Source organism: Poecilia formosa, unplaced genomic scaffold, assembly GCF_000485575.1.
Source record: "Poecilia formosa unplaced genomic scaffold, Poecilia_formosa-5.1.2 Scaffold21, whole genome shotgun sequence".
In the NCBI taxonomy this organism is placed as follows: Eukaryota; Metazoa; Chordata; class Actinopteri; order Cyprinodontiformes; family Poeciliidae; genus Poecilia; species Poecilia formosa.
Genome location: NW_006799960.1, coordinates 116,704 through 142,265, shown reverse-complemented (window position 1 = coordinate 142,265; position 25,562 = coordinate 116,704). Strand labels below are relative to the sequence as shown.

At 38.5% G+C, this 25,562-nt stretch overlaps 5 protein-coding genes across 7 annotated transcripts in view; all 5 read right to left on the bottom strand.

Annotated features, from left to right (window-relative positions):
* Positions 1-243: 243 nt before the first annotated feature.
* Positions 244-5,366, bottom strand: LOC103134995 (zinc finger protein 432-like). The gene is made up of 7 exons (XM_007547529.2): positions 4,708-5,366; positions 3,174-3,338; positions 2,786-2,938; positions 2,318-2,443; positions 2,147-2,179; positions 1,269-1,418; positions 244-1,174 (listed from the first exon to the last, which is right to left on the bottom strand). The coding sequence occupies exons 1-7, from the start codon at positions 4,895-4,897 to the stop codon at positions 471-473; spliced, it is 1,521 nt and encodes a 506-aa protein (XP_007547591.1). The 5' UTR covers positions 4,898-5,366; the 3' UTR covers positions 244-470.
* Positions 5,367-6,918: 1,552 nt separating this feature from the next.
* LOC103134994 (granulins-like) lies at positions 6,919-10,690 on the bottom strand. Its single transcript, XM_007547528.2, has 6 exons — positions 10,608-10,690; positions 8,763-8,912; positions 8,337-8,639; positions 8,027-8,200; positions 7,661-7,804; positions 6,919-7,431 (listed from the first exon to the last, which is right to left on the bottom strand). Exons 2-6 carry the CDS (start codon positions 8,910-8,912, stop codon positions 7,351-7,353), a joined length of 852 nt encoding a protein of 283 aa, XP_007547590.1. The 5' UTR covers positions 10,608-10,690; the 3' UTR covers positions 6,919-7,350.
* Positions 10,691-13,288: 2,598 nt separating this feature from the next.
* On the bottom strand, positions 13,289-16,038 carry LOC103134993 (granulins-like). 2 transcript variants are annotated; one of them, XM_016669232.1, is made up of 6 exons: positions 15,517-16,035; positions 15,187-15,336; positions 14,792-15,094; positions 14,290-14,463; positions 13,757-13,888; positions 13,289-13,584 (listed from the first exon to the last, which is right to left on the bottom strand). In XM_016669232.1, exons 2-5 carry the CDS (start codon positions 15,334-15,336, stop codon positions 13,760-13,762), a joined length of 756 nt encoding a protein of 251 aa, XP_016524718.1. In that variant the 5' UTR covers positions 15,517-16,035; the 3' UTR covers positions 13,289-13,584; positions 13,757-13,759. The 2 variants fall into 2 exon arrangements, with proteins under 2 accessions (XP_016524718.1, XP_007547589.1); XM_007547527.2 differs by lacking the exon at positions 13,757-13,888 and having other exon boundaries at positions 13,289-13,583; positions 15,517-16,038.
* A 619-nt stretch (positions 16,039-16,657) lies between these two features.
* On the bottom strand, positions 16,658-21,374 carry fam133b (family with sequence similarity 133 member B). Of its 2 annotated transcripts, XM_007547524.2 has the most exons (11): positions 21,217-21,373; positions 20,077-20,174; positions 19,266-19,344; positions 18,964-19,065; positions 18,846-18,878; positions 18,576-18,644; positions 18,080-18,178; positions 17,946-17,984; positions 17,772-17,861; positions 17,497-17,559; positions 16,658-17,347 (listed from the first exon to the last, which is right to left on the bottom strand). In XM_007547524.2, the coding sequence occupies exons 1-11, from the start codon at positions 21,238-21,240 to the stop codon at positions 17,252-17,254; spliced, it is 792 nt and encodes a 263-aa protein (XP_007547586.1). In that variant the 5' UTR covers positions 21,241-21,373; the 3' UTR covers positions 16,658-17,251. The 2 variants fall into 2 exon arrangements, with proteins under 2 accessions (XP_007547586.1, XP_007547587.1); XM_007547525.2 differs by lacking the exon at positions 17,497-17,559 and having other exon boundaries at positions 21,217-21,374.
* A 304-nt stretch (positions 21,375-21,678) lies between these two features.
* Positions 21,679-25,562, bottom strand: part of cdk6 (cyclin dependent kinase 6) — a 43,037-nt gene continuing 39,153 nt past the window's right edge. Inside the window, exons 7-8 of the mRNA XM_007547521.2 lie at positions 25,345-25,480; positions 21,679-25,223 (exon numbers count right to left, since the gene is read on the bottom strand). Coding sequence (XP_007547583.1) covers positions 25,071-25,223; positions 25,345-25,480 — 289 coding nt within the window. The 3' untranslated portion in view covers positions 21,679-25,070. The remainder of the gene's footprint in view (positions 25,224-25,344; positions 25,481-25,562) is intronic.

The following is a 25,562-nucleotide window of genomic DNA, read 5'->3' as shown; positions in this document are numbered from 1 at the left end:
CACACACACACACACACACACACACACACACACACACACACACAAGCAGTTCTATCACTACAGCACAACATATGAGAACAATGCTACTAAAGGACAACAGTCACAGAAGATTTGATCCCTGGAGAATTTCAGTCATGCTTGACTGGGTTCTTGCAGGTTTCAGTAGGATAAGCTTAAGACCTTTTACAGACCCTCATGAATTAAATCTAAGACCAACATGACATATTACCAGAAACATTCTAATTAACATTTTAACAATGAAAGCTCTTATTGTTATCAATTTAAAGATTTGTGTTTATTTGCTGAAAATGATCAATTTAGCTCCACATTAAATCAAAACAGCTATCCTAACCTAAATAATCTTCTCAACAAAACACCCATCTACATACACAACTTTATCCTACTTAAGTCTGAGCTCATCCCCTTTAGCACCAATTTCAGTTTTAAGGGTTTCCAGTTAGACAAGATTTTCAAACTTTAGACTTCTCAAACGCATGCGTGAATCCTGGTGGGATCATATTGTAGACTTTGTATTTAGTCTTTGATTTATGAAAAGCCTTATGCTGCTGCAAGCGAGACTGGCTTGAAAACTGCTTGCCACACGTCCCACAAACGTTCTCGGTGTTGTGGTTCTGCAGGTGTTCGTGTAGACTTTCACCGCGCGTCAGACCTTTCCCACAAACCCCACAAATACAGATTTTGTCCCCTGCGTGTTTCTGCACGTGCGTCTTCAGCTTGTGGAAGTAGTGGAAAATTTCTCCACATGCCTTGCAGTAATACGACCCAACACGTTTCTGAGTGGCAGACAACTCCGTTTTCATTGTACTAGGATTTAGGTCTGCTAATTGATTTTTTGCATGCTTTTTGCTTGGTGGACTAAGATAATCTGAACTTGAGGATGCTGCTTTGGTTGGGATAGATTCCTTGGTATTGCTGCAGGATTTGCCCTTCGTTACAACACCGGTTTCATTTGGGTGCTGCGTTTTGCCAGCTGAATCCAGTCCTTTACCAAAGCCACTATTCTGACGACTTTCCACTATAATAACTTCCTTTCCATCTTGGATGCGAGTGTTGAAGCAGATGTCCATGCCACGGTCTTGATTTGGGTATAGACAGTGTTGCTGTGGTTGACTGCTACCAGAATGTTGGGCATCCACCACATTTGGAAGTTGGCCTGAGAAAATTGAGGATTAAAAATAAAAATAATGTTTTACATGGACTGTTCATGTAGCTGTGCCATTGACATAATACGGCTTGTAGTTTGATACCTGCTGCTTTTTCTTTCATTTGAAGCAGAGGTGAAGCCGTTTCCTCCTGCTGCTGTTCCAGACTGCTGAGCTCTTCCTCATCTTCCTCAGAGTCTTCGAGGCCCGAAGATTCTTCTTCAAACATGACAGTGTAAGGCAGACGAAGATTCCCTGGTGAGAAAAGCATTGATGTGTTATTATTTCAATAAAAACATGGTAGGATTTTTTTTTTTCCTGGAAGCAAAACAAATTTTTGCATCCAGAAAGTGAAAATAAAGGGGAACAAATACACACTATGACAGAAACCTAGAAATCGGGCAGCTGCACCTTTGAACAACGCAAATATTCAAAGATCAATTTGTACAATCTTTCATTATTCATTATATTCAAAATAAAGATATTGTCATTCAAATAAATTCAAATAGTAAACACTGTCCTGTTTGTGGTCAGAAGAGCAACTCATTTAATATTTTTTTTCCTTTGTCATAATTAGAATAAATAATAATATAAATTTTTCTATTAGTTGGAACAGTTTCAAACCCCATTTAAATGAAATAAATTCTAGAAAAATTGAAGACTTGTCTGGTAATGTCTTCATATTTAACAGTAAAACATGAGATCACCAACTGTGGGTCATTTTATGCGGCACCTAAATCTTACTCACAAAAAGAATTTATGAAAATTTGCTGTTTGGGTACATCTATTCAGTAGGGAGAAAAAAAGTTAGAAAATAATCCATCAGTTATTGCTACATCTGACAACCACAATGGAACAGACACCTCTGGATCACCATAAATAAAAAATAAAATAAAAAAAACTGTAATTAAGCACGCAAAAAAAACAAAAAAACCATAAGACATTGGTGCTGCATTTCTTTATGGTGTATGAAACATACTGACCTGACACTTGGCTTGTCTGCAGAACAGTATAACCTGAAATAAAAAATAAAAAAAAACACTTATCTTTAAGTGAATGAAAACAGTATTAAGATTGACACATATAGCATTATGTATGGTTAGTTGTATTCCGAACTGATGCAAACGTAAAAACACATCTCCAAGAAAACCTACAATGTTGTTTTGATAGGTGGACTTTAAAGATGCATCTCCGATTAAGGACCTTCTTGCAGCACGGACAGTGCCAGTGACTTCTTTCCTGAACTTTGTCTGAACACATACATGGGATCACAAATCTTTCTGCAAATAGAGAAAAAAACAAACAGGTTTGCTGATTAGGGGCAAACACCTAGTTTAAAAAAAAAAAACAAATGCTAATGAGCCATTAATTAAATAATTTATTGCTTAAAAAAAAAAAGCATGCGAGTTACTCCATAAAAAACTACTGTTTTCAAAATTATATGGACATGGAGCTTGATGTAAATAATATTAATGCATAGTAAAAGTGTGAGATTTTCATTATGCTGTCTTAAGTAGCCAACAGACAATCAGTATTACATGAAATGTTTCAGGGACATTGAAAAAAATGATGGTATGAAATTTTAGTCAACAAAAGTTCTCAAATGTGATGCTTAAACCTACCGATGTCATCCTGAATAAAATGGACGGCTATATCATAATGTCTTTTCATCAGGTGGTGCTTTGAGGCGGGCACTTGCTTGGAACAGAAGAAACAGTTCTCCATGGTTGAAAACCTGAGAAGGCGCTCCTTGGAGATGAAGACAGTCTGTTGCCCTGGGAGACGAAAAAAAAGATTTGATTGACTCAGGGAAAGGACGAGTGCAAAAAAAAAAAAAAAAAAAGATTTCTGATGCTTGAGACATTGAGTGGAATAAGCAATTCATATTTAGGGTATACCAAAAATGAATCAGCTATGCGTTGTAATAAAGTGTTAGAAAGGTGTTAAGCGTTTGTTTACGGAGAAGAAAGTTACTTTATGATCAGCAACAATTTTTGGCATTATTCTCACCAACAGTGGCGCTAAAGGTAGATGTTTGGGTCTTGCTGTTAACTCCTGAGTCTAGAGCAGATGGGCCAGAAGGAGAATTTTCTTCCTTAAGAGCAGGAGCGATACTGCAGTCAGTGGCAAGCTTTGCAGCAACCTCTGTAGTGGTAGTGTTGGTTACGTGACAACCTGCACAGAAGAGACGAGAAGAAAAACAAAACTGATGAAGAGCGCACCTCGATGTGCGTTCTGGAGCAGAACTAAGTATTCTACACACAAAAGGTGTGGCTCTCTTCTCCATTAGAGAATCACAATTAATTAACCTTCCAGGATTTTTTTTTTTTTTTTGTGGGTTTTGTAGACAACCAAAATGTCTACAAAAACAACAAGTTTCATATTTGAACAACATGAAACTTAACACAGAAAGGTTTTAAGCAGCTGCTTATTTTATATCTGAAGCTACCATTTTATCTTGCCATTGAATCTGTACATGTCTTAGAAAAAAAACAAAACAACAAAAGCGAGTCTTATTAGTTTAGGTCTTGTCTCTGGGATGTGTGTATGGGCTGCAGCGATTAATTGGAATAACTGTAATGTAAAAAGTCAGTTTGCTTAAAGAACATACTCTGAGCAGTAACTAAGTCAAAATTGCACAAAAAATGTTATATTTAACATTTTTCTGTAAACATGTTCTACCCAGACCTCCTCAAGTAGTCTAGTTTTAGTTTCACCCAATTACATTTCTGTAAAAATAGCAAAATGGAGAAAAAATCTCCTATGGCACCTTTTGTTATTCAGTTATTATCAGGTTAGTCCAAAAAAGGAGCCTATTATTGCACTTTAGGCAATATTTTATGATCATGCCAACTTAGACGGAGAACCACACCTATTCAATGTGGCCCACAATCAGATGTGGAATGAGTTCACCATCCCCAGCAAACTCGAGCTCTGTTGCAGTCTGCATTTCACAGTCTCCATCTTGTGAACACGGATTCCACTCATGGTTTAACAGAGTTGCGTCTTGCCTTCAGCCATTTGCTCCTGCTTTCTCAGCAATACCCGCAGTGGGCCAATTTCTACTTATTTGGATGAAGCCAAGACAGAACTTTGTCATGACTGATTTAGCACGGTAGTGCAGGTTTAGTGAATGCAAGAGGTGAGCTCATTTCAGGTGAAGACATTTAATGTTGCTTGCACTAAGATTTCTATTTAAAAAGAAATCCCCAAACAGGTACAAGTGTTTATTTGCAATAAACAACAACTCAACAACTGTGCTTAGTGTTCCCAAGTATTTTATAGCAAAAAAAAAAAAAAAAGCCGTAACTAAAGAGGATTAGCGCCTCACTAACATGTAAACAAGTGGTCCAAGGCGGAAATCTCACCCATAATTCACGCAAAGCCTCATGGGGGCTGGGAATACGGGGGATAGTTTGTTTGAAACGGGATGCATCTGATTAATTAAACAGACAGCCACAATAAATGGTAAATGGACTTATAGGCCATCATTTCTATTGAATTCGTTAACCATACGAATCAAACCAATACGGCATGGTCTGACCTTGTTTCTTTGGCAACTTTTTCTTCAGAATAATCTCCAACAGAGACGAGTGGCGTTTGTTTTCCTCCTTCAGCCGGGTGACCTCTTGCTCGTACACTTCTATAGTTTTGTCGATAACAGCAAGGATTTCGGATGTAGCAGTTCGCAGTCGCCCAGCCACAAACAACTTTAGCTCCTCCAGTTGGCTCATTTTCACAGTTTTTCCCACTTAAGACCTTTCGGACACACGAGAAATGCTACTGCAGTCAAAGAACATTTCCGCTCTTTGCATTCAAACAGACAAGCCCCTTTTATCGGCGGATTACATTACCGGTTTAAAATGTCGCCCCCTTCCGCACCGGAGTATGTCGGACGCAAACATGAGAAGGCAATATTCAAGAAAACTGATTTTCAGGTCATTTTCCCCATCATATTAATAATTTTTAGGACCATAAGTTTAAAAAAAATGCAGGTGGCGTTCACAAAAACGTTAGACATCCAGTTTAATTAAAAAAAACAACAAAAAAAAACACCCAACATTAAGTTACATTTTGTGGTCTACAATACCAGAACTACTAAAGTTGGCCAAAAACAACACTAATCAGTTTTAGCATTACATCACATGGATTATTCAAAGCACCAGCCCAGACACAACCAAGAGTTGCAAGACACCATAACTTGAGGACCAGTGCCATAACAATCTGTAACAGTCCTGGCTCAGAGTCTGAAGGTGCATGACTCTGGTGCATGTGGTGCATGTGGACAGCAGCCATATCCATGAGCTGTCGGGCAACATGTGGCCGAGTCAAAGGAGGAAGCCCACTCAGGACACCTGATGGTGCAAAATGCAACACCCGACAGAAATGTTCCTACACACAACCACACAGTGATCCTCAACATCTAGGAGGGAAAACAAAACAAAGAAATAGAGCAAGCATGCTCAGCTTCCAGTATTCTGCAAGCCCAAAGTCAGCTTTGTTCTGCTTTTGACTCATATCTGTTTTCACTCTCATGTCTCCAGACAAAAAACGGGCACTTTGTGTTGGACTACAGTAGACAACGTCACCTCTTACCTTCCATCAATGAAGTGATTTGCCGCTTTTCCGTGAGAAGCTCCACACTTCACCTTTGCTGCTGAAAGTCCCTCGCCCTTAAAGCAGGTGGGCCAAATATTGATGAGCTGCAGTCTGTTAGAGTGGTCTCTGTTGATGTCAGCAACACTCTCTTGATGAACATTGACGAACACATCAATGTTCAAGCTAACATTGATGTGTTAAGATGTTCAAAACATTTCCATATCCATTGGTATACAAAAACCTGAATTTGTGGAGGCAGACTGCTTCTACGATCATTTGCAAAGGAATTAGTCACTTCTGAGTCACACAGGAGCTGAGTTCATTTAAAATTAAATTACTGAACTGCTAAAACTACATACTCCAACTCATCAACATTTCTCATCCAAAGATAAGAGACTGGATTTGACAGTTGTCAGGGAAATGGTTCGTACCTGACTGCATTGTGTCAGATTTAAAGTTTGTTGTAAGGGGACTATATTGTGGGTCTCGCATTCAGGAGCCCCTTAAGTCTAGTAAAAGACTTCTTGTTCTAACCCAACTGTGCACCAGTGCTCAGAGCAAAGTCCATGAAGACATGAATGAGTGAGTTTGGTGTAGTAAACTTGCCTGTAATTAGTCCTCCAGTTAATGTAACTGAGCAGCCTTGTGCTCTTGTTAACGTTGGTGCCTGACCTTACAAAAGCCATGAAAAAAAAAAAAGATTAAATACTAAATGACAGACTAGACAGACTTCTCAGGGTCTGCTATGCCTACTTTTTGCAGCCAAAAAGTAGGCATAGCAGCATAGCAGGACAGCTTGTGTTTTAGAAAATAGGATATTACTAAAGTTCATGCATGTGTGAAGGCAAAACCCCGATACTTTGTGTTGTTGCTGTGTTTTTTATTTTGACATTGTCCTCAATTATTCTTCCTATTTCTTCAATCAGTGTATATGTTTGTGATGTTTGTCTGTGCATGCTTTTCTTACACGAATGCCTACAAACATGCATCTGTTGGTCTTTGAGCATTACACGTAAAACTGTCCGGGTGTTTATGGTCCACATATTTATTCTTCCCCAGTCTTTCTATCATTCAGTAAACAACAAATATATTAAAGAAAGGTAGAGACAGTGCTTGTAAAATATGCCAAGCAACTTTTGGCAAGTGAAAAACAAACTTTTTTGATAAAGGTATGCAACTTTATTTAAAAAAGAACAATCTACAATTCAATTCTAAACGTCAACATTTGAAATGTCATAAAATATTCGCTCCTCATTTTAATTTGCAAAGCAGGTCATAATCAATAGGAGAAAACTTAGAAACAGCTAATGAAAATAAGAAGCTGGAATAAGCCATAATTTTTTGCATCTAAAAAAAAAACAATTTGATCAAAAAGCCTTGGCCTGAACAAGCCTGAGAGCAGATAGACCCTTTATATTAATCACAATAATCTCAGAAAACTGTTTTCTGGAGATAACCTACATGAGGTAATAAGGCATTGAATGACTTTATTGGAAACGTTGAGCAAAACCGAGAGTAAAACTCTCCAAGTACAATCAAATAATGCAATTTCAGTGCTTTCGGTGTGTCCGAGTCGTCTTCAGGTGGTCTATCTTGTGCATTTGGAGGAAGAGGGGTTACACTGGTACCCATACTCACAACAGTGCTTACCATCCGCACAGCACACACCCTGAAAATTATTCACAGAGTTAAAACAAAAGAAGTCACAAAGGTTTTACAATCAAGGAATATTCATTTCTATATTTCTGGACAGAACAGAGAGAAATTCTGTATCCCAAATTACTTTTTACATTATCCTTTTGCTTGTACCATTACATCTTCTATTGTGAAGCACATAACTATTAAAGTGCATGCCAACCAAAGATTCCCAAACAACAGAACAGTTGTGCAAGTCATACCAGTGGGTAAGGACAGCAGTTCCACTTGTTTCCGGGTCCCTTGCAGCAACTTGAGCCACTTGGGCAGTAAAATTTGTCATCACAGCGAATGACTCCCTGATTGAAGGAGTTGGCACTGGCTTCTGTCAGAGCTGTCAGTGCTGTCTGCAAAATTAAGGTAGAAAAAAAAATTGATAGAAACTAAACATACAAGCTGACAATTCTTCTGTATCTGTTTAAATATATTTTTAATATTCATTTTTGTCAATCTTTTCTATTCTTTTTTTTTTTTTTTTCTTAAAGGTGTTGTTATACATTTGTGGCCAATAGGAGGAGCAGAAATATAAGCGTAAAGTAAAACTGCCATATCAAGCACGTGTTGCATACCTCCTTCTTAGTGCTTTTGTTCTCAGACACTGAAAGAAGATAAGCTGGGACTGAAGTCAGAGATTTTTTGTAGGTGAACAGATCCTCCAGTCCTTCTCTAACACAGTGACTGTAAGTGTGGTCACAGTCGTAACCGTACGGACAACAGTGGAAGCCGTCCAGGCAACATTTTGCCTACAAGACAAAAACAACGTATGTAGAAATTAGTTACAGAACAGCAAAACATGTTTTCAAGAGCTGGAGTGAAAAAAAAAAAAGGAATTTCTCCCAGAAAGTGATTAACTGCTTTTCATTTTGCAGGTCTACTTACAGGAGACAAGGGGCAGCAGAACCAGCCACCTTTTGGGTGTCTGCAGCAAGTCATGCCATCAGGACACATGGTATAGCTGTCACAGTAAACACCTGGACTTTTTAATTCTTCTGGGGAATTGCTTTGTTTGACCTCCTCAAAAGGGGTCAGAGAGAGGTCAGGGGTGCTCGGCACCTCTGCAGCCACTTTCCTTACAATCGGCATGGTGATCCATGGTTGGTATTGCTTCACACAGTGCTGAGTGGCGAGGTCACAGAGAAAACCTGAGGGACAGCAGTGGGCTAGGTCACTGCAGCAGACAGCCTTCACCAAGACAAATGCAAAGAGAGAGAATCAGTGACACCAGTTGTTTTTTTTTTTTTTAAGCCTACTACATTACCGCACCAGTGACTTAAATGTCTCTGTGTTTAAAAGAATGTGACGTACCTTTGGATACGGACAGCAGCTGTATCCACGAGCGGTTTGGCAACAGGTTTCTGTATCAGAGCAGGAGGTCCCATCGGGACATCTGATGGAGCAAGATGCAAAGCCCCACAGAAACATTCCTACACACAGCCACGCAGTCATCCGCAACATCTAATGGAGAGAGAAAGTCAGCTGCAGTTTTTAGAAATTTGATTGTTTATTTCAACAGGACAACACTGCAGTTCACAACACCTGTCTGAGAAAGGCCTCCTCCAGGACCATAATGTCTGGGTTTTTTTGGACCACCCTGCATGTTCCCCTGGTCTAAATCCTACTGAAATATTGGGGATGGATGGGAAGTAAAGTTTGCAAAATGGGAACTAGTTCTAGACGACTGATGTCAGCATATGAAGCAATATTCCCACCAGGGTAAACCCGGTCACTTCCATCAAGCTAATTTTTAAATATGACCAATATGAATCATTACTCTGCTTCTTTCTTGCTCCAGTTTCTTCTTTTAGCATTTTGATTAGCTTATGTAACAAAAATGACCCAACGACAGAAGCGCCAAGACCTTCTGAGCCATTTCACGTTAACGGCTTTCCTTGCTAGCATCAAAAGAGGCTGAGTCGTTTTCCCACAACCAACAGAAACCTTCTCAAACCAACACAGAAGTGGGTCTGCTGACATATGGCTTGTGGTGTTCAGTTCACTATGACTTGACAGGTTTAAGTTATGTCAAGTCAGTGATCATTGTAAGCCCTGTTTTGAGCCGTATTACAAAGTTACGGAGCATGGCCCGCTCAGAGTTGTGGGTCATGTTTACCCGCCAGTCTCATCGCCAAATATAGAAGAACTGGAGCATTTAAGCAGCCACCATAAATCTTTGGAGGGCTTAAGGTCGGGGCTTTGAGAAACATGCTGTCCTGTGTGTTGTGGGTCAGTTTTCTGTTGGAACGTCCAACTGTGTCCGAGGTTCAACCATTAATCCGAACTGCACCAAGCTACCACCATCAGATGGGAAATAATTCCAAAAATGAGTCATTGTCTACAACGTAAAAGAAACTGCAGAGAAACAGGTGTTTTAGTCTACTTTGAAGCCAGTCTTGGACCTAAGAGGATGTGAGAGAAGATAGAAACACCTGTCTCAAAATAGACAACTTCTAACTTCACTTCACACGCCACATCGACAAGTCAACTGTATCAGGAGAAATGTTTGAGACAAAAATCAAACATTGCACCAAGAATTAAGCAGCCATCGCCATGCTTAGTAATTTTTTTATGTGTGTTTGGGAAAATAATCCCAAACACACATGAACAAAACCAGCATTGAAACAGAAAATGACAGGAAGCCTATGAAGTGGTCCTGAACTTCCTGCCACTTATCCTAGGAATACAATTTATAACCGTTAAAGTCAAGTTTGTGGTAACCAATTCAAATTATATACCAAGACGATATACCCAGGAAGAATTGTGCCTCACACTTGCTGATGTTGACAAAATGCTTGCAGCCAAAGTGAAACTTGCTCAGAGACATTCAACCAAATATAAACTAAATGGGTGTTTGTGTACATTTGGACCTGTATGTAAAGTTTTGAGCCCGTACATAAAAAAAAAAAAAAAAAAAAAAAAATTCACAAGGAATACGCACGCACACACACATGCACGATTCTTGCTGTTTAATATTCAGTAGCATTGCATGTCGTGTTTCAGGTCAGGTTGATGAAAAATAAACGTCAGAACAGGATATTCAGACCAGTGACGTTCTTAAGTAAAGCTTTCACCGTAGCTGTAAATTATGGTTAATGAAACAGCTACATGTAAAAATAAAAATAAAAACTTCAAGGAGATTTATTGAAGTCTTACCTTCTGCCAATGAAGTGATTCAAAAGCTTCCTGTCACAAGGTTCACACTTCCCTTAAATGGTACGCCACTCTCGCTCTTTGTAACAGAAAGTGGACCCTCCCTCTGCACACAGTCAAGATGAACGCTTTCGGCTCAACAGTGGAGATGGGCGTTGTAATCACTGTACGAGGCTACAGGCGCACATGCGATCTTTCAGTCACAAGACCGGTCCAAAAAGTCCAAGTCAAACACCATGAGGCTTCTAGTTATGTAGAAACATGCCAAAGACACTCCAGAGTTTTTAGACTTTTATTTTAAAGATTACAGACATTGAGTCCTGGATTTGAACAGTCTACAAATCTTTATGCAAATGAATCTAAACTTAAAATTTTCATGTAACAGCATTCAACAAAAAAAGGTATTTCCACCATTTCATGTCAGAAATGGTTATATAATTAAGAGATTTTTTTTTTAAATCAGGTTTTGAACCCCTTTATGTAAACAGTTAAAGAGTCAAGCTCCTCCATTGGGTCTTTTATCATTTCATGTTGTCAGTGCAATAAAATTACCTCCTTGAGAAACCCACACTTCGCTTTGCTTTTGCATTTCTGGAAAAATGAAACTGTTAGGTTTGCGGCATGTCTAAACCTGTTACTTGAAAAAGAAATGGAAAACGTTTTGAGCATTCATTATGTCTGAAACATGTAAAAACCTATAATAAGTTTAACTAAGTATAGAAGCCCACATTTTATTGCAGTTGACTCTTACTTTACTGTAAAGATCTTGTATTTGCATTGCTGTGTGGGTGAAGGTTATTTCTGATTGACCTCAATCAGTTTTCCCTTCTCCTCGCTGCTTCTTCTTTTCCTCTTGGGTTCAGTCTGTGGGGAGCATAACCGCTTAAATGACATTGCAGAAAGAAGAAGTCTTGGGTTAGCTACACCCCAAGACAAAATAAAAAGCATGACTGCCTGGAATGTTTTACTGTTTCACAATAAAGGAGTTTTAAAATCCAGGTCTAAGAGGAAGTTCTAAATCAGTCATCATTAATACATTTCAGACAAGAGTTTTGTTTCCAACTGCTAAATGAGCAATGCAACCTTAAAAAATAAAAAATAAAATAAATTTTCAGTTGTAATGTCTCCTTTAAACTTAAATTAAAAGGGAGGATGCATTTTACCAAAAATATAATTAATTTAGATTATTATTTTCAAATAGAAAACTATCTTTTTTTTAATAGAGTTTTTGTAAAGCAGTTTTATGGCATTAACAGGAGGAAGTGTCGAAGAATCAGTTTGAATCCTTGCCCAGTTGCCGTCCATCTCTATGGCAAGCAATGTTTGTTCTGGTTGTGCAAGTTTCCGCAGCCTCCATGGTTGCACAGCGTTTTGAATCAGACAATCCCCACAGACTCAGGAAATCAGACAAGGAGACTCGTTGCTTTTTCATCTGGACAGAAGGATGTGAGCTACCAGTGCTGCTATTAGATCAGTTGGTTCAGAAAAAAACAACAACAACAAAAAAATAGCAACGCTGGTTTACATGCTGTGCAGTTGGAGGTTCAAACCAGGGTGAACAGAGTTAAAAACGCAGCACTGCACTTACTGTGGAAAAGCCTCAGCACCAGCATGAGCACCAACCGACACTAACAGGAATGTTTTGATACCTTATTATCTCATAATATTGTGCATGTTGATGCTTGTACCGTCTGTCTCTTCTGCACATCCTGTGCTGGTTGTTTGTCTCAGGCTTACCTAAAAAAAAGGCCTGGAAAATATAAAATACAATGCCTATAAAAATCATTCACCCCCTCTTGGATGATTTTGCCTTTTTATTGCTTTAACTAATCAGTCATGATCAACAAATTTGAAATTTTTTAACAATAAATATTTCTACAGAATAATTACAAATATTCACCTCCTTCAAGGTAGAAGGAGCAAAAAATATAGTCCTGGAGAAAACTTGTTGCCATCTGCAAGAGAACTGCAGCTTTGGAGAATGTTTGTTTTCCCAGCATGACAAAGACCCGAAGCACCCAGCAGAAATGGTGTGAAGACAACTAGAAAGATGTTCTCGAGTGGCCTAGTGAAAGCCAAAAACTTCAATCTAAGAGAATTCATAGCAGGACTTGAAAAGGGCTTCCGACAACCGATCACAACACAACCTGACAGCAGGTTAACGAGAAGAAACTGCAGTGTCCAGATGTGCACACCTGACCGAAACGTCTCCACACAGACTCCACGCTGTGATTGCTGCCAAAGATGCATCTAACATATACCGACTTGAAGGTGGTGAATATTTATGCAGTCAGCTATTTTAGGCTAAATTGCATAATTTTACTTTCATTGTTTTGCAGAAATCAGTTTTCTTTTTGACAGGAAGTGGGGGTTTTTTGGCAAAAAAAAAAAAAAAGAAAAAAAAAGAGACGAACTTTGTTGATCACAAGTGATTTGTAAAACCAACAGTGAAGGGTGAAACATTGAAGGGGGTGAATACCTTTCGTAGGCACTGTAAACTATAACATATGTTGTCTTGTTTTCCACCTAACGTAAGAGCCACGTTCATGAACAAACGTTCATCTGGCTCACCCTGCAGCCTGCTGTGCATTGAGGGTGCGGTTCAAAACTTGAGCAAAGATGATATCTAACTGAAGGCTTACATCCATGAGTAATTCATATCCTCAGAATACTACAACAACAGAGAAAGTCACATGAATGCTTTATTGTTCCTTGCAGCTAAACATTCACCTGAAGTAACATAAAGGCAGGAAGATTATATACGACAGTCGTGATCATCAGTACACAACCTGAGCGAGACAGTGAGACACAATGAGATTTTATTGGGAATGTTTGCCTATCATTAGAGAAAAAAGTGGCCAAGTAAAAACGAGTAATGTGATTTGAGTATTTTTGGTGTGTTCCTGTGGTCGTCGTCTTCCGTCTCCGGCATGTGGTGGAGAAGGAGGCTCCATAATTTTACGCTGATCGTCAGAAACCCTGAAATTATATCCAGTATTAGAGATAAACAGGGACAAATCTTTTACACTCAACACATTAATTTCTATATAGCTGGTAAAGAAAGACTTTGGTGGGACAAGTAATAGTCCCACCACATCTGGAAATGTGCAGTATGACAGGGCTGAATGTCAAAATTCAACCCTAAGCCGTATCTGTTAGTTAGGACAGCAGTTCCACTGGCCTTTGAGTCCCTTACAGCAACGTGAACCATTTGGGCAGTAAAACTGTTCATCACAGCGAGTAACTCCCTGCTCACTGGCCTGTCTTAGAGCTGTAAATACTGTCTGTAAAAATAAGGACAACTTCATCATTATTATTTTTTTTCTTCTCTCCTAGCTACATATTTTAGCATCAGTATGTTTCATGCGCAACACATTAATACGACAGTTTCAAAAATATGAATCCTCCAAGCACTTAAAAATGTGTTTTTGTTTCACAAAATGCGGCATGTTAACGTAATGGGGCAGGGCTGTACATATTTTGACCACAAGGGGGAGCAGTAACAAGGAGATGAAAGGGAAAAAGAGAATGGTTAAAAATCACAATGCTGCCACTAGTATGTTTCACCATGGGGATGACGTGTTACATCAGAGCCTTTGGTTGTAACATCATAACGTGATGAAATTAAAACCTCGTGAATACTTGTGCAACGGATTATAGCTAAAGAGAGAGTCACAGATTTTACCTCCTGCTCGTGGTTTTGGTCTTCAGCAGCTGCAAGGAAAGAGGCAGGGACTGAAGCCAGAGCTTGTTTGTAGTTGAACGGATACTCCAGGCCTTGCCTGATGCAGTGAGTGTAAGTGAAATCACAGTCGTAACCGTACGGGCAACAGTGGTAGCCGTCCAGGCAACATCTCCCCTACAAGACAACAGACGCAGTGATGTTCAAAAACGGTAGAAAAGTTGCCAAACAAATCCGTAGGTGGTGAAAGAAAATACAGCAGGTAAAATTTGCATTCAGCTTTTGTTTTTTGTTACCCTTTACTCCGTTTGTGAGCTCAACTGCTTTTGATGTGTTTCTAAGTGAGGAGTACTCGAGTTGCTCTGCTGTGAATTTTAAGCCGATGGCTTCATTAGAAATATTTTAAACTTGTGCAAACATCGACGTGTTGACTACTTATCCTCGCTATGTCTCCTATCAGTTCCTTTGTGACAAGAAACACTTCTCAGCTCACAGATCTACTCACAGGCGAGTATGGACAGCAGAACCAGGCGCCCTTCGGATGTCTGCAGCAAGTCGTGCCATCAGGACAATAATAATAGTTGTCACAGTAGACGACTGTGCTCTTTATCTGGTCAGGGACGTTGTCGTCTTCAACGTCCTTCAAGGGGATCAGAGACAGATCGGGTGTGCTTGGAACCTCCGCAGCCGCTTTCTCCACCATCGGGATCCTGATCCATGGCTGGTATTGCTTCACACACATCTGCGTGGCAAGGTCACAGCGATATCCGTAGGGACAGCAGTGGGCCCCATCAGTACAGCACACAGCCTGTAGAAAAAAAAACAAAAAAAAACCACTCAATAAGAATAACGGGTACCAGGTGTTTAAAGGTCACGGTGGCTGAAGGCATGCGGCTTTACCTTTGGATATGGACAGCAGCCATATCCATGAGTAGTCAGGCAGCATGTCGACGAATCAGCACAGGGAGTCCCATCGGGGCATTTGATGTTACAGGAAGCAGAGCCCCACAGGAAGACTCCGACACACAGCCACAAAGTGGTGCTCAACATCTGGTGGAGAAAGGGTGACAGCTGGTTTTGTTTTTAATTTTTGAGCCATAATCTTTGCATTTCAACTTTTGCCCACGGGTCAAGACAAAGTAACTGGATCGTTTCTAGTATATTGCTTCAGAGTAAAACAAAAAGGAAAAAAAAAAAGAAGTTGATTTTAAGATATTTGTAATTTCTTACCTTCTGCACACGAAGTGAATACAACAGCTTCTAGTCACAAGGTTGGCAAGTTGCTCTTTATATGCAACACCAGACACTCCCATTGATACAAAGCTGGAAAAGTCCTTCTTTAGGTCTGTTGATTAATTATTTGCAGGGTGGAAAACACTCCCACAAGAACCCATCTCGAGGAGCATGACATACATTACGAGGTGGCATTATTGACCTTTGGTACATCACACCGTTTCCCAGTCACAAGACTCAAGCACAATAGCGCTTCAAAACATGTTGACCGAGTCTAATAAACCTGGATTTCTTCACCCCACTGGGAACTTTTCCTACATCACCCTGAGCTTGTGCAATGGTTTCAATTACACAATCAGGTTTGCTTTTAAAGCAGCGCAACTTTAATGATTTAGTCTCATCTCATGCACAGATTTCTCTAGGTTTACATAATTTACTTTAAGGTACAAATTCCCCAGAAGTCTTAGTAGCTAAGTCTGTTTTATTTTTAAGTGCAAGGGGTTTCATCTCCAGCAAATCTGAAGCACTCTTAAATCTTTTTTTTGCATTGTTTTTAAAGACTTTTTTACATTCATGTCACCGCACAATGATGCAATTTCTACATGACTGTTGGGTAAATTATCTGCTTCCGACTTCATTTGTGGTTCATGAGTGACCCGATAACAAGAAATGCAACATTTTAGCTTGTATACAGAATTTGCCTGTACGAAGTGGTTCTTAATTCACTTCACTTCTCGTGAAGATCTACCAAATTGTTGAATGGATTTTGCTCATCAAATCATCAAAAGACTGCAGTTATCCATGTTCCACATTTTCCTACCAAATGCTTTTCATCCCCTCAAATTCCTACAAATATGCTGTTTTTCACAAGTTGTCTAAAACAGTTTTTTTTTCCAATTTATCCATAGTTATACAAATTACAATAAAGACCTGAAATATTTCAAAGTGTAAAAAAAAAAATCGACATACTTCTTTCTTAAATGACTGATGTAATATAGATTTTTTTTCCTACAGTATTTTCATGTTTTTAGCTCTACTTGTACACATAAAACATTTAGGAGTTTATTTTAAGTGAAACTTGGCCTGGACGATATTGTGGTGTCAAATATGTTACACAATCACACCCACACGAAAAAAAGAAAGTCATCACTTGTATTACACTTGAAGTTCCAACCAGATAAAGCCAAAAGAGAGAGAAAAAAAAAAAAGTTAAAACAACACTTTTTATTTGTTGAATACGTTTACACTGCAATGTAACATCTCGCTGAACAAAACAAGAATCTCTTGAGTTCACTATTACCTGTGTGGCTAACATCCTATAACAGATCCAACTTCAATATGAGGCTGGCAAGACATCAGGAACTACATGCATGACACAGGCACCGGCAGAACAGCCTTGTGTAGTGGTGGGAAATGTGAGGTATGAAGTGGGAGAGGGGAGGAAAAAAGCATACAGACTTAGAGCCAAATGCATGGGAAAGAAACATAATAAAAATTGAATCATCTCAACCCTCAAAATCTACAAAAAAAAAAACTTGCTGGAGAGAAAAAAGATGTACCGGTAGTTCCCTCATCTCGACTCCACATACAGAAGAACCTCAGCATTACATCTCATGTCCACCTTTTTTCAATCCTGACGACTGCAGCCAGGTGAGAAACGTTTTCCACAATCGAAGGCAAAACAACACCGGTGAAGTGTGAGGAAAACAGGAGCACTGTGATGACGCGGCTTTCAGTCAAGCTCCGAGTCCGACTGAGACGTCGCCTTCTTTTTCTTTTTTCTGCCGTGCTTTTTGTGCTTCTTTTTCCTCTTCTTCTTGGATTTTACCTAGAACCAGAAATACGTTTTGTTCAACAAATAATTTCGCCTGTATACAACACTCTACGTGAACTAAAATGCCAATGTATAAAATAATAAGACGACACTTGTTTTTGTTTTTTTTGAGGGGAGGGGAGACAATAACTAACATTGCTTACAGTGAATTTTAGAGTGAACTTCTCCCTCTCCTCGCTACTTCTCTTTTTCTTCTTGGGTTCAGCCTATAAAAGTAATAAAAGTTGATCAATGTTCGGCTACGACAGCTCCTAAAATATTACTGTCGGTAACGTCTCCTGATTTACAGCGAGGGAAACTTGAGCAGTTTGGCCTTCGCAGAACTTCTAAACCACACAGCAGACATAAATTCTGCACGTACAACTGAATCAGTCAGTTCCTGCGATAATAAAATAAATGCAACAATAAAAAAAAATACCTCGTCCCAATCTGAGACAACAGTCGATTCTGATGAGGAGTCTTTGTGACTTCTCTCTGTCTTCCTTTTCCTTTTACGCTCCTTTTCATCCTGATGGAGGCGAGGTTTACCATCATTTTTGTAACGTTTCAGTGACTTTAAATCTTTTATAGCTTTCTGGACCAAGCAAATTACCTTGTCTTTCTCTCCGTCTTCCCTGATTCGTTTCCTTTTCTTAGGAAAGAAATAGAACAGTTTTAAGATGTTTTGTTTTTACCCAAGTGCCGTAAAAAAGGGGAGAATGGGTCATTCTAAAAAGAAAAAAAAACCTTGATTTCGACATCCGAATCGTCGCCCGAGACGTCTGATGGTCTCTTGGCTGACGATCGCTTGCGCTTCCGTTTTTTCTTTATGCTCTTCTTTTCATCCTGTGTTAAAACATGCAAATTCGTTTAAAAAAAGATTATTCAATTTGTGTTCGGTGGTCATAAAACGGCTGACCAACTGGCTTGCAGGATTGAAACTGGGACAAAATTTAAATCCTAGACTAGACTAATGCTTACCGGCACTAACCTCATCTACATCTACAGCTAAAAAAAAAAAAGAAAAAAAAAAGCTGAATCTCTTATTAGACTAGATTAATGATAATGGGCTTTATTTCCAATCAAATTTTGAAGACACCGCTTCTTAATCTCTCAAAAACGTGTTGAATTTACGTAATCAAAAAGTCGAACACTTTCAATTACTGACATTATTAAAATCCAATCTGACCAGGATACCTCTGTAAACAATTCTGTCATATGTATTCATATTGGCTTGACTTACCTCGTCTTCGGACTCTGAAGAAGAGCTGCTGGAGGAATCAGAACTCGATGAGGAGGAAGATGAAGAATGCTTGAGCAAACACATTAAAAGCAGGGTTCATGAGATTTGAGCCAGTACAATTGACTGTAATTAAGTGGATTAAGTCAGATTTTTACAAATCTGGAAACCGTGTATTTATGTGTGTGTGTGTGTGTGTGTGTGTGTGGGAGGGAAGAGGATTAGCGTGGTAAAGTTGCCAAAAAAAAAAAAATACTGGAAGTCTCTCCTCACCCTGCTAGACTTCTTCTTCTCCTTCTTCTTTTTCTGGATGCGTGTGCAAAAGCAAAGAAGCGCATGGTTGAGTAAGCGTGATTCAATGGGATCCTCATCCAAAAACCTGATTACACACCTCCTTTTTGTCTTTCTTGTCCTCACTGTCCATGGACTTTTTGTCCCGTTCTTTGTCGCCAAGCCTTTTTTCTCGGTTTTTAGCCAGCTCTTTCCTCCATCTCTGCAAACAACATCGCAGAGGTTAACAAAAGGTGCGATTCGTGCAGATCAAGGGGCATTATTGCAACTTTAACGTTATCCATTTATTAACAAGAGAAGCTAGTAAAATATTTGGTCGTGATCATTTGATGCGTCTAAACCGCTGACTGCTGCTGCACAGACAGGCCTGTGGAATCAGAGGAGGTTATACTTCAACGTTACCTCATTCATTTTGTCTTCAAAGTCAGCCAGGGCCCGAGATCCCTTTTTCTTCTTCTCCAGCTGCTCCTTTAGCTCTTCCCTGTTCGACACAAAGCGCATCGGCTTCAGAATGCGACAACCTTAAATTTTTCAAAAATAACAGCCACATGAAATCATGACACGTAATGATTTTCAAGCACAGAGTTCACTTCAAACCAGACATAGGGATTAACTTTGTGCAAAAGTTGCATTTAAGTAATGGTTAACGCTTAAGAAATGCTCTAGATTCATGTCTTTTATAAGGAGGTCATGTCATGGGATGATTTTTGCAGGACAGAAGTTTTCTGCTGACAGGCAGCAAAATCATTTTACACCTCCTGTCTTTTATTGCCATTCATGCTTTCAGAGGGGAAGCGTGGGGCATCTCACATTTTAGATGGACACATAAAGGACAACGATACCTGTGCTTGTGGTTTAATTCACTCAATATATAATTACAAAGGAATCCATAAACAAAGCAGTCACATGTAGCTTTTAAATAGTACAAAAAAAAAAAAACAACCTTATTTCCTCTTCTCTCTTGGCAGCCCTAAAATAATGCTGTGGCCTGCTTATTAAAATCCGTGAGACAAAAGAATGACTCAACAGTTTTCTTCATCTATACCACAATAGCAATGTCAACAAGAATATTGTTTGGGACTAGTATGTTTGCTATTATATCCAGAGTGTCGGTAATTCACAGGGTGAGTATTACACACCCCATACACACTGCAGGTGGGGTCTCATGTAAGCAAACTTATTTGTTTCATCTTGTTTTCTGTTGCCAACTAACCATGTTGGTCGAGGCCTGCTTAAGTAATCCTGTATAGTCGGTCCGGAGTTCTGGACAGGCCCCTTGGCTCGAGCAGCTGCAATGGGGTTTATGTATGCCTGAAACACGACAGAAGACCATTGTTATAATGTTATAAGGACACTATAATATTAAGAAAATAACTCTGGAAGAATATCAAAAGCATTACTGAAAGAAAGAACCACGATGCCATAAATTCAACAAAACTACTGTCCTCTAAGTAAGACCCAACTGGGCAAAACCGTCCTTTACGATCAACTTTTATATGAAAACACTGCTTGTGTTTTCATATAAAAATAAAATTACTTTAAATGAACAAATGAAAAACAACATTTTAGCTAACAATCTGTGAGCTACTGAAAACTTAAATGAGGTTTCGTTATTTATTTTCCCTTTGGGACCAATGAAGTATTTTTTAATTTGAATCATTACATTTAAAAAAAAAAATTAGAGCAGAGTAATTATCTTTTTTTTCCTAGTCAAAAATGAAACTTGAGCTTTCTGAAATGAAAAAAACAAACAACAACAACATATAAAACACTAAATATTTCCAGAAGTGATTGTTTAAAGATATAATGGAAATACATGCACTGCATGAACAAATAATTCAGATTTTTTTTTTAAAACCAGGGCAGCCATTTATGCTCTGACTGCTTCGTTCATATGCACAAAATAAATAAAAAAACCCACAAATCGGCTTTACACTAATATCTATCACCATTAGAGCAATATCAATGTAATAAAATCAGCAAGAAAAACCACATTAGAAGACTTATAAAGTTTTAAGCTGAAATGTGACAGCTTGGCATATTTGCATCAGCTACTGTTTACGCACTGCACAAATGAAGAGTTAGCATTGTAGCATAAAGCTATTCATTTCAGTGACACAATGCCTTGTGTTAGATAAATAGACCTTATGTTTAATCAACTGTACTCCCCTTTTGCATTTAACAACAGCGACGTGTTTATATTTAGCTTGACATATTCACTGAAAAAAAATGCTTCGTAGATATCAATGCTAATGCTAATGCTAAAACTGTTTTTCACCCGAGACGTTTGACAAATGATTTTTGAGCAAATTATTTTTACATTTATTTAAAAGCTAACTTAAGTTACACTCACCACTCGATTGTCTCTTTTGCCCATATCCAGCCAATGATGAGAAAAAACATTAGAGTTACTTTACTATCATTGGGCTAACCACTGCATAGAATGAAGCTAACGGCTACATGTACTCTTCTTCGACTTTACGGTAATCACAATCAATGTCGAGGCAATACTGCCACCTTCTGGGGGTTATTATGCGTCTTTTTTCACAAACTGGATTTTGTATAAACAACAAATAAAAAATGATAAATTCCGACAGTAGAAGTAAAAACATTTCTACCTACAATTTAACAGTATTACTAAATTTAGCCTTTACTGGGGCAAAGCTGCTGCCAAGGACCCTAAGGTTAGCAGGCAGTTCCTCCAGAGACTTAAACCCCCCATAATAATAACAACAACAACAATAATAATAATAATAATAATAATAATAATAACCTATAGTAAACACGGTATACAACTAAAAAGTAACAATGAAAAGGGTGTTATGGTGATTTATTGAACCACATTCATAGACAAATAAAAAAAAAAAACATTTGCAAAATTCTGCATTTTATTCAGCTGGTGCAACACCATATTATGACACCAATGCATTCATACATTATGCCAATCTGACTGATATGATGTATTTATGTATTCCATATTCCTTGTTTTGAAACTGTTAAACTGCTTTTAAACATGAACAACTGACATGAGATTTAAATGCGTTACATGGCGAGTCTTAGAAATGATTGCATGAACTTTGATGACAAAACTGTCATTAGTTCAATTATAAAACACTATTTCTAAAGTAATTATAGCTTTATAATTATGCAGCTTTATTATGGAGCACTTAACATCAGAAATCTTGCTATCAAATAGAAAATGAACACAGTGTTTAGTTAAGCAGATCTATTATGCTCGCCTTTCGGCAAATACAAGTTGCTGGTAATAACAGTCTATTTCAAACAGAAACAACTACAGTAACATAATGGATAAATAGTATTAACAGTAGACTATAATCAAAGACACCATTATGAGACAGCTTGAGAGGAAACCTGAAAACCTGAAGGAATCGTTATGTGGTCACTTAGTAAGCCAAGAGATGTGCAAACTGTGCCCAAGAGATTTGGACATCCAGAAAAAACCTGAGAGAGTTGAAAAATGAGTGTGTTTGTGTGTGTGTGTGTGTGTGCTAGTAGCACTACCTGTTAGAAAAAAACATAAACCAACCAGTGTTAAATTGTTACTGTTCCGCAAGAACTACAAAATACAAAAATACAGCTCTGCATAAGTTGCCTTTTCCTTGATCATTTACAAGAAACAAAAAAAAAAACAAAAAAAAAAAAACGGAATTGCAATAAAACGGCACATTAATGTAAAAGCAAAAACTGTAAATTAAAATGTGTTTATCATCTCATTGTTAACACTACTGTAAAATTCATAGCCACAATCAATCCACAGCAAAGGAGATCCGTTAATTCCACCCAACAATTTCAAGAAACAAAATGCTCTCATCACACAACTTTCCACAGACCTTCGCCTACTCTACGTACACCTAGCCACTTTTATGACATATCTATGTGCTTCATCGACAGCTTCTGTCGTTGCACCTAGCTAAATACACTGTACAGTACCAATACCTAGTTTCTACACATTCCTTGCACAAACTCTGATCGTGAGCAGAGTCGGTGCACTTGGTGTAAGAATACCGTATGCCCAGCTTATTAAGAAAAACTCTAAAAAGAAATACATAAAATCCAGTAAAAAGCATATAAGACTTGTCAATAAAATTAAAATTAAATACAGAATATTTTTTTTGATAACACTTTGCCAAATGTTTCATAATGAATAGTGCTGGTGGGTCTTTATCCACAGAAAGCAAGCCTGTGCATTACGCTGTCGTTTAGATTGTAAATAAGTGAAACTTATAATGATAAAAATCCCACAATGGCACAGAAAGAGTCATTCAAAAGTCTTAAAGTAAGTGGCAGGATCAGTTTTCATTGTCTCAGCACCGTTACGATCAGCCTATTGAGTCTTTGAAGAGCGCAGCAACCATTAGAATCCCGCTACTGGTTCGTCTGCAGTTACTCTAGATACCCACAAGATGGCAGCAATATTATAGTTAACATTAGAATGACGAGGAACATGGCAGTGAGAGGCTGGCTTGTGATTCCTTGTGACTTTATAGGTACATGAGCATGCTTGGGTTGAGTACTTGCGAGCGCACTCCCATTGTTCGTCCCCTTACGGCACACTTCCACAGTGAGCATGAAGGCAGGTAAGATCCACGCTGTCCTCTTCGGACCCTGTCTGGTCCTCAAGACAGGAGGGCAGTCTGAAAAGTCTAAACACTGGTCATGAAGAAGCTTCAGCCTCTAAAACTTGTCCGGCCTCTCAACTATTCTAGGAGTCGATATAAGACACAGGCCTGTATTTGCATTGTTAGATAACATTTCACAACCTAAAAAGCAGCAATTAAGATCCATTGGTTCTCGGGAGGGCAGCTTTTGTGCATGGTTCAAGGGCATGATCTGCTTTCATGCCTTCTTGCTATCTTGTTTTTTTTTTGTTTGTTTTTTTTTGTTTTTGTTTTTGAAGGAGTGTTATACATTGAATATAAAAAGTATTTCCCTCCCATCATTCAATTATATTTTACATTTATATGACACATAAAACTGAAGTTAATTAAGCTTTTTGACATGCAGACACACTGGCTGTCAAAAAAAAAAAAAAAACCCTGATAAAATGTTGTTTTGAAATGTAAAATGTGAAATTTATCTTGCATAAGTCAAGTGAAAACATTAGCGGAAGAAGGGTAAAAAATAAAACAAGCTGCAATGATCTTGTTGCATAAACCGAAGGTTTGTGAAAACATGTTTAGGTTCAATTTCAACAGTTTTTGAAATTGGATTCACCAGCATCATGGTGAATCCAAGGCTATAGTCAAAGAATAATAATAAAAGAAGATTTCTGTCTTCTGTTCATTCCACATACTCTTAAGGATTTGACAAGGTAAAAAGGGCAGATACTGCCAAGTGAATTTGTGGGATACTGATGCACTCCTACCAAAGAAGACTGACTAGTTTAAGTTGATCAAAGGATGCATCAATAAAGTTAGATCAGTTTAAGAGTTTGAAAACTTTGAGCGACTTATCCGTTGGATTGCACAGAATAAATGCCAGGTTTTTTTGAACGATTTAACATGGTTTCCTGTTTTACATCACAAAATTCCCAATGTCTAACAAGTAGATGTCAAAACCTCTGCATAGAATGACCCTAAATAAGGCCGTACCTCTGACTGAAGCCATCACTGTTGGCTGAGGGGATCGGGCTCATGTTTCTTAAATTAAATATACCTGCATCTACAAAGGAGCTTCTGCAAACTAAAGAACCTTTGCTGTCTTATTGGAAATTAAAAGTAAGGTAAAGATAAAAGAGGACAGCATTTTGGTATGCTAACTTATGCCTACCCAGATGCTGGAAACGCTATGTTGAAATAGCTTTTTTTTTGGCAGAATGCTTAGGATTTGTTAGGATCAAAAATGAATTAAATACAACTCCAGAAGAAACCTTACAACCCAAGGCAATAGGAGAACCTTCAAGCGGTCTAAAACTAGCCAGCTAAAAAAAACAAAAAAAAACAAAAAACAAAAAAAAAAAACAGCGCTGGAGACCAAATCAAATGTATTATGACATTTGATTTGGTCTGTTAGCATAAAAGGCTAACGTTTATGCAAGGGGGCATCTTAAAGACTGTCTTCCACTGGCAAGTGTCAAAAAGCTTAATTAATGGTTTTCGGTAAGCTAGACACCCAGAAATACAAAATGGGTACAAAAATACTTCTTTTAGCCACTGCTTGGGATAGTTGCAGGCGTAAGGAGGACTATCAGGCTGTCCTCTCCTCAATAGTGGGTTTGTTGCTGGGGATTGAATGGGTAGCGTACAGACTCCTGCTGTTACTGTCCACGCTTTGAAAGTAGGGGTGAGTCAACGCAGAGAAGGCAGATATTCTCCTGGAGGGGTTGAAGGTGAGAAATTGCTACAGAGGTTGGAGAAAATTGAAAAAAAAAAAGTAAAAACAAAAGAAAAAGAAGACAAGAAGGAATAGTTAGTTAGTCAGAAACATTCTTACGATTTGAAGAGAAATTCATTTTGCTTACCATTAACAGGCCTCGTCCGTCCTCATCCATGTCTGGCACCAGGTCTTCTATTGGCTTTGGGGGTCGGGGTGTGAAGGCGCTCTGTGGTAAGGCCACTTCTTGAGGCCAGTCGTCTGGTGAAGGTACTCCAACAACACTGTTAAACGATAAAAAGATTATCAGTAATTCATTTGTGTCAATAACAGACTTTTAGGCACAATCCATTATCATGAGAAGGT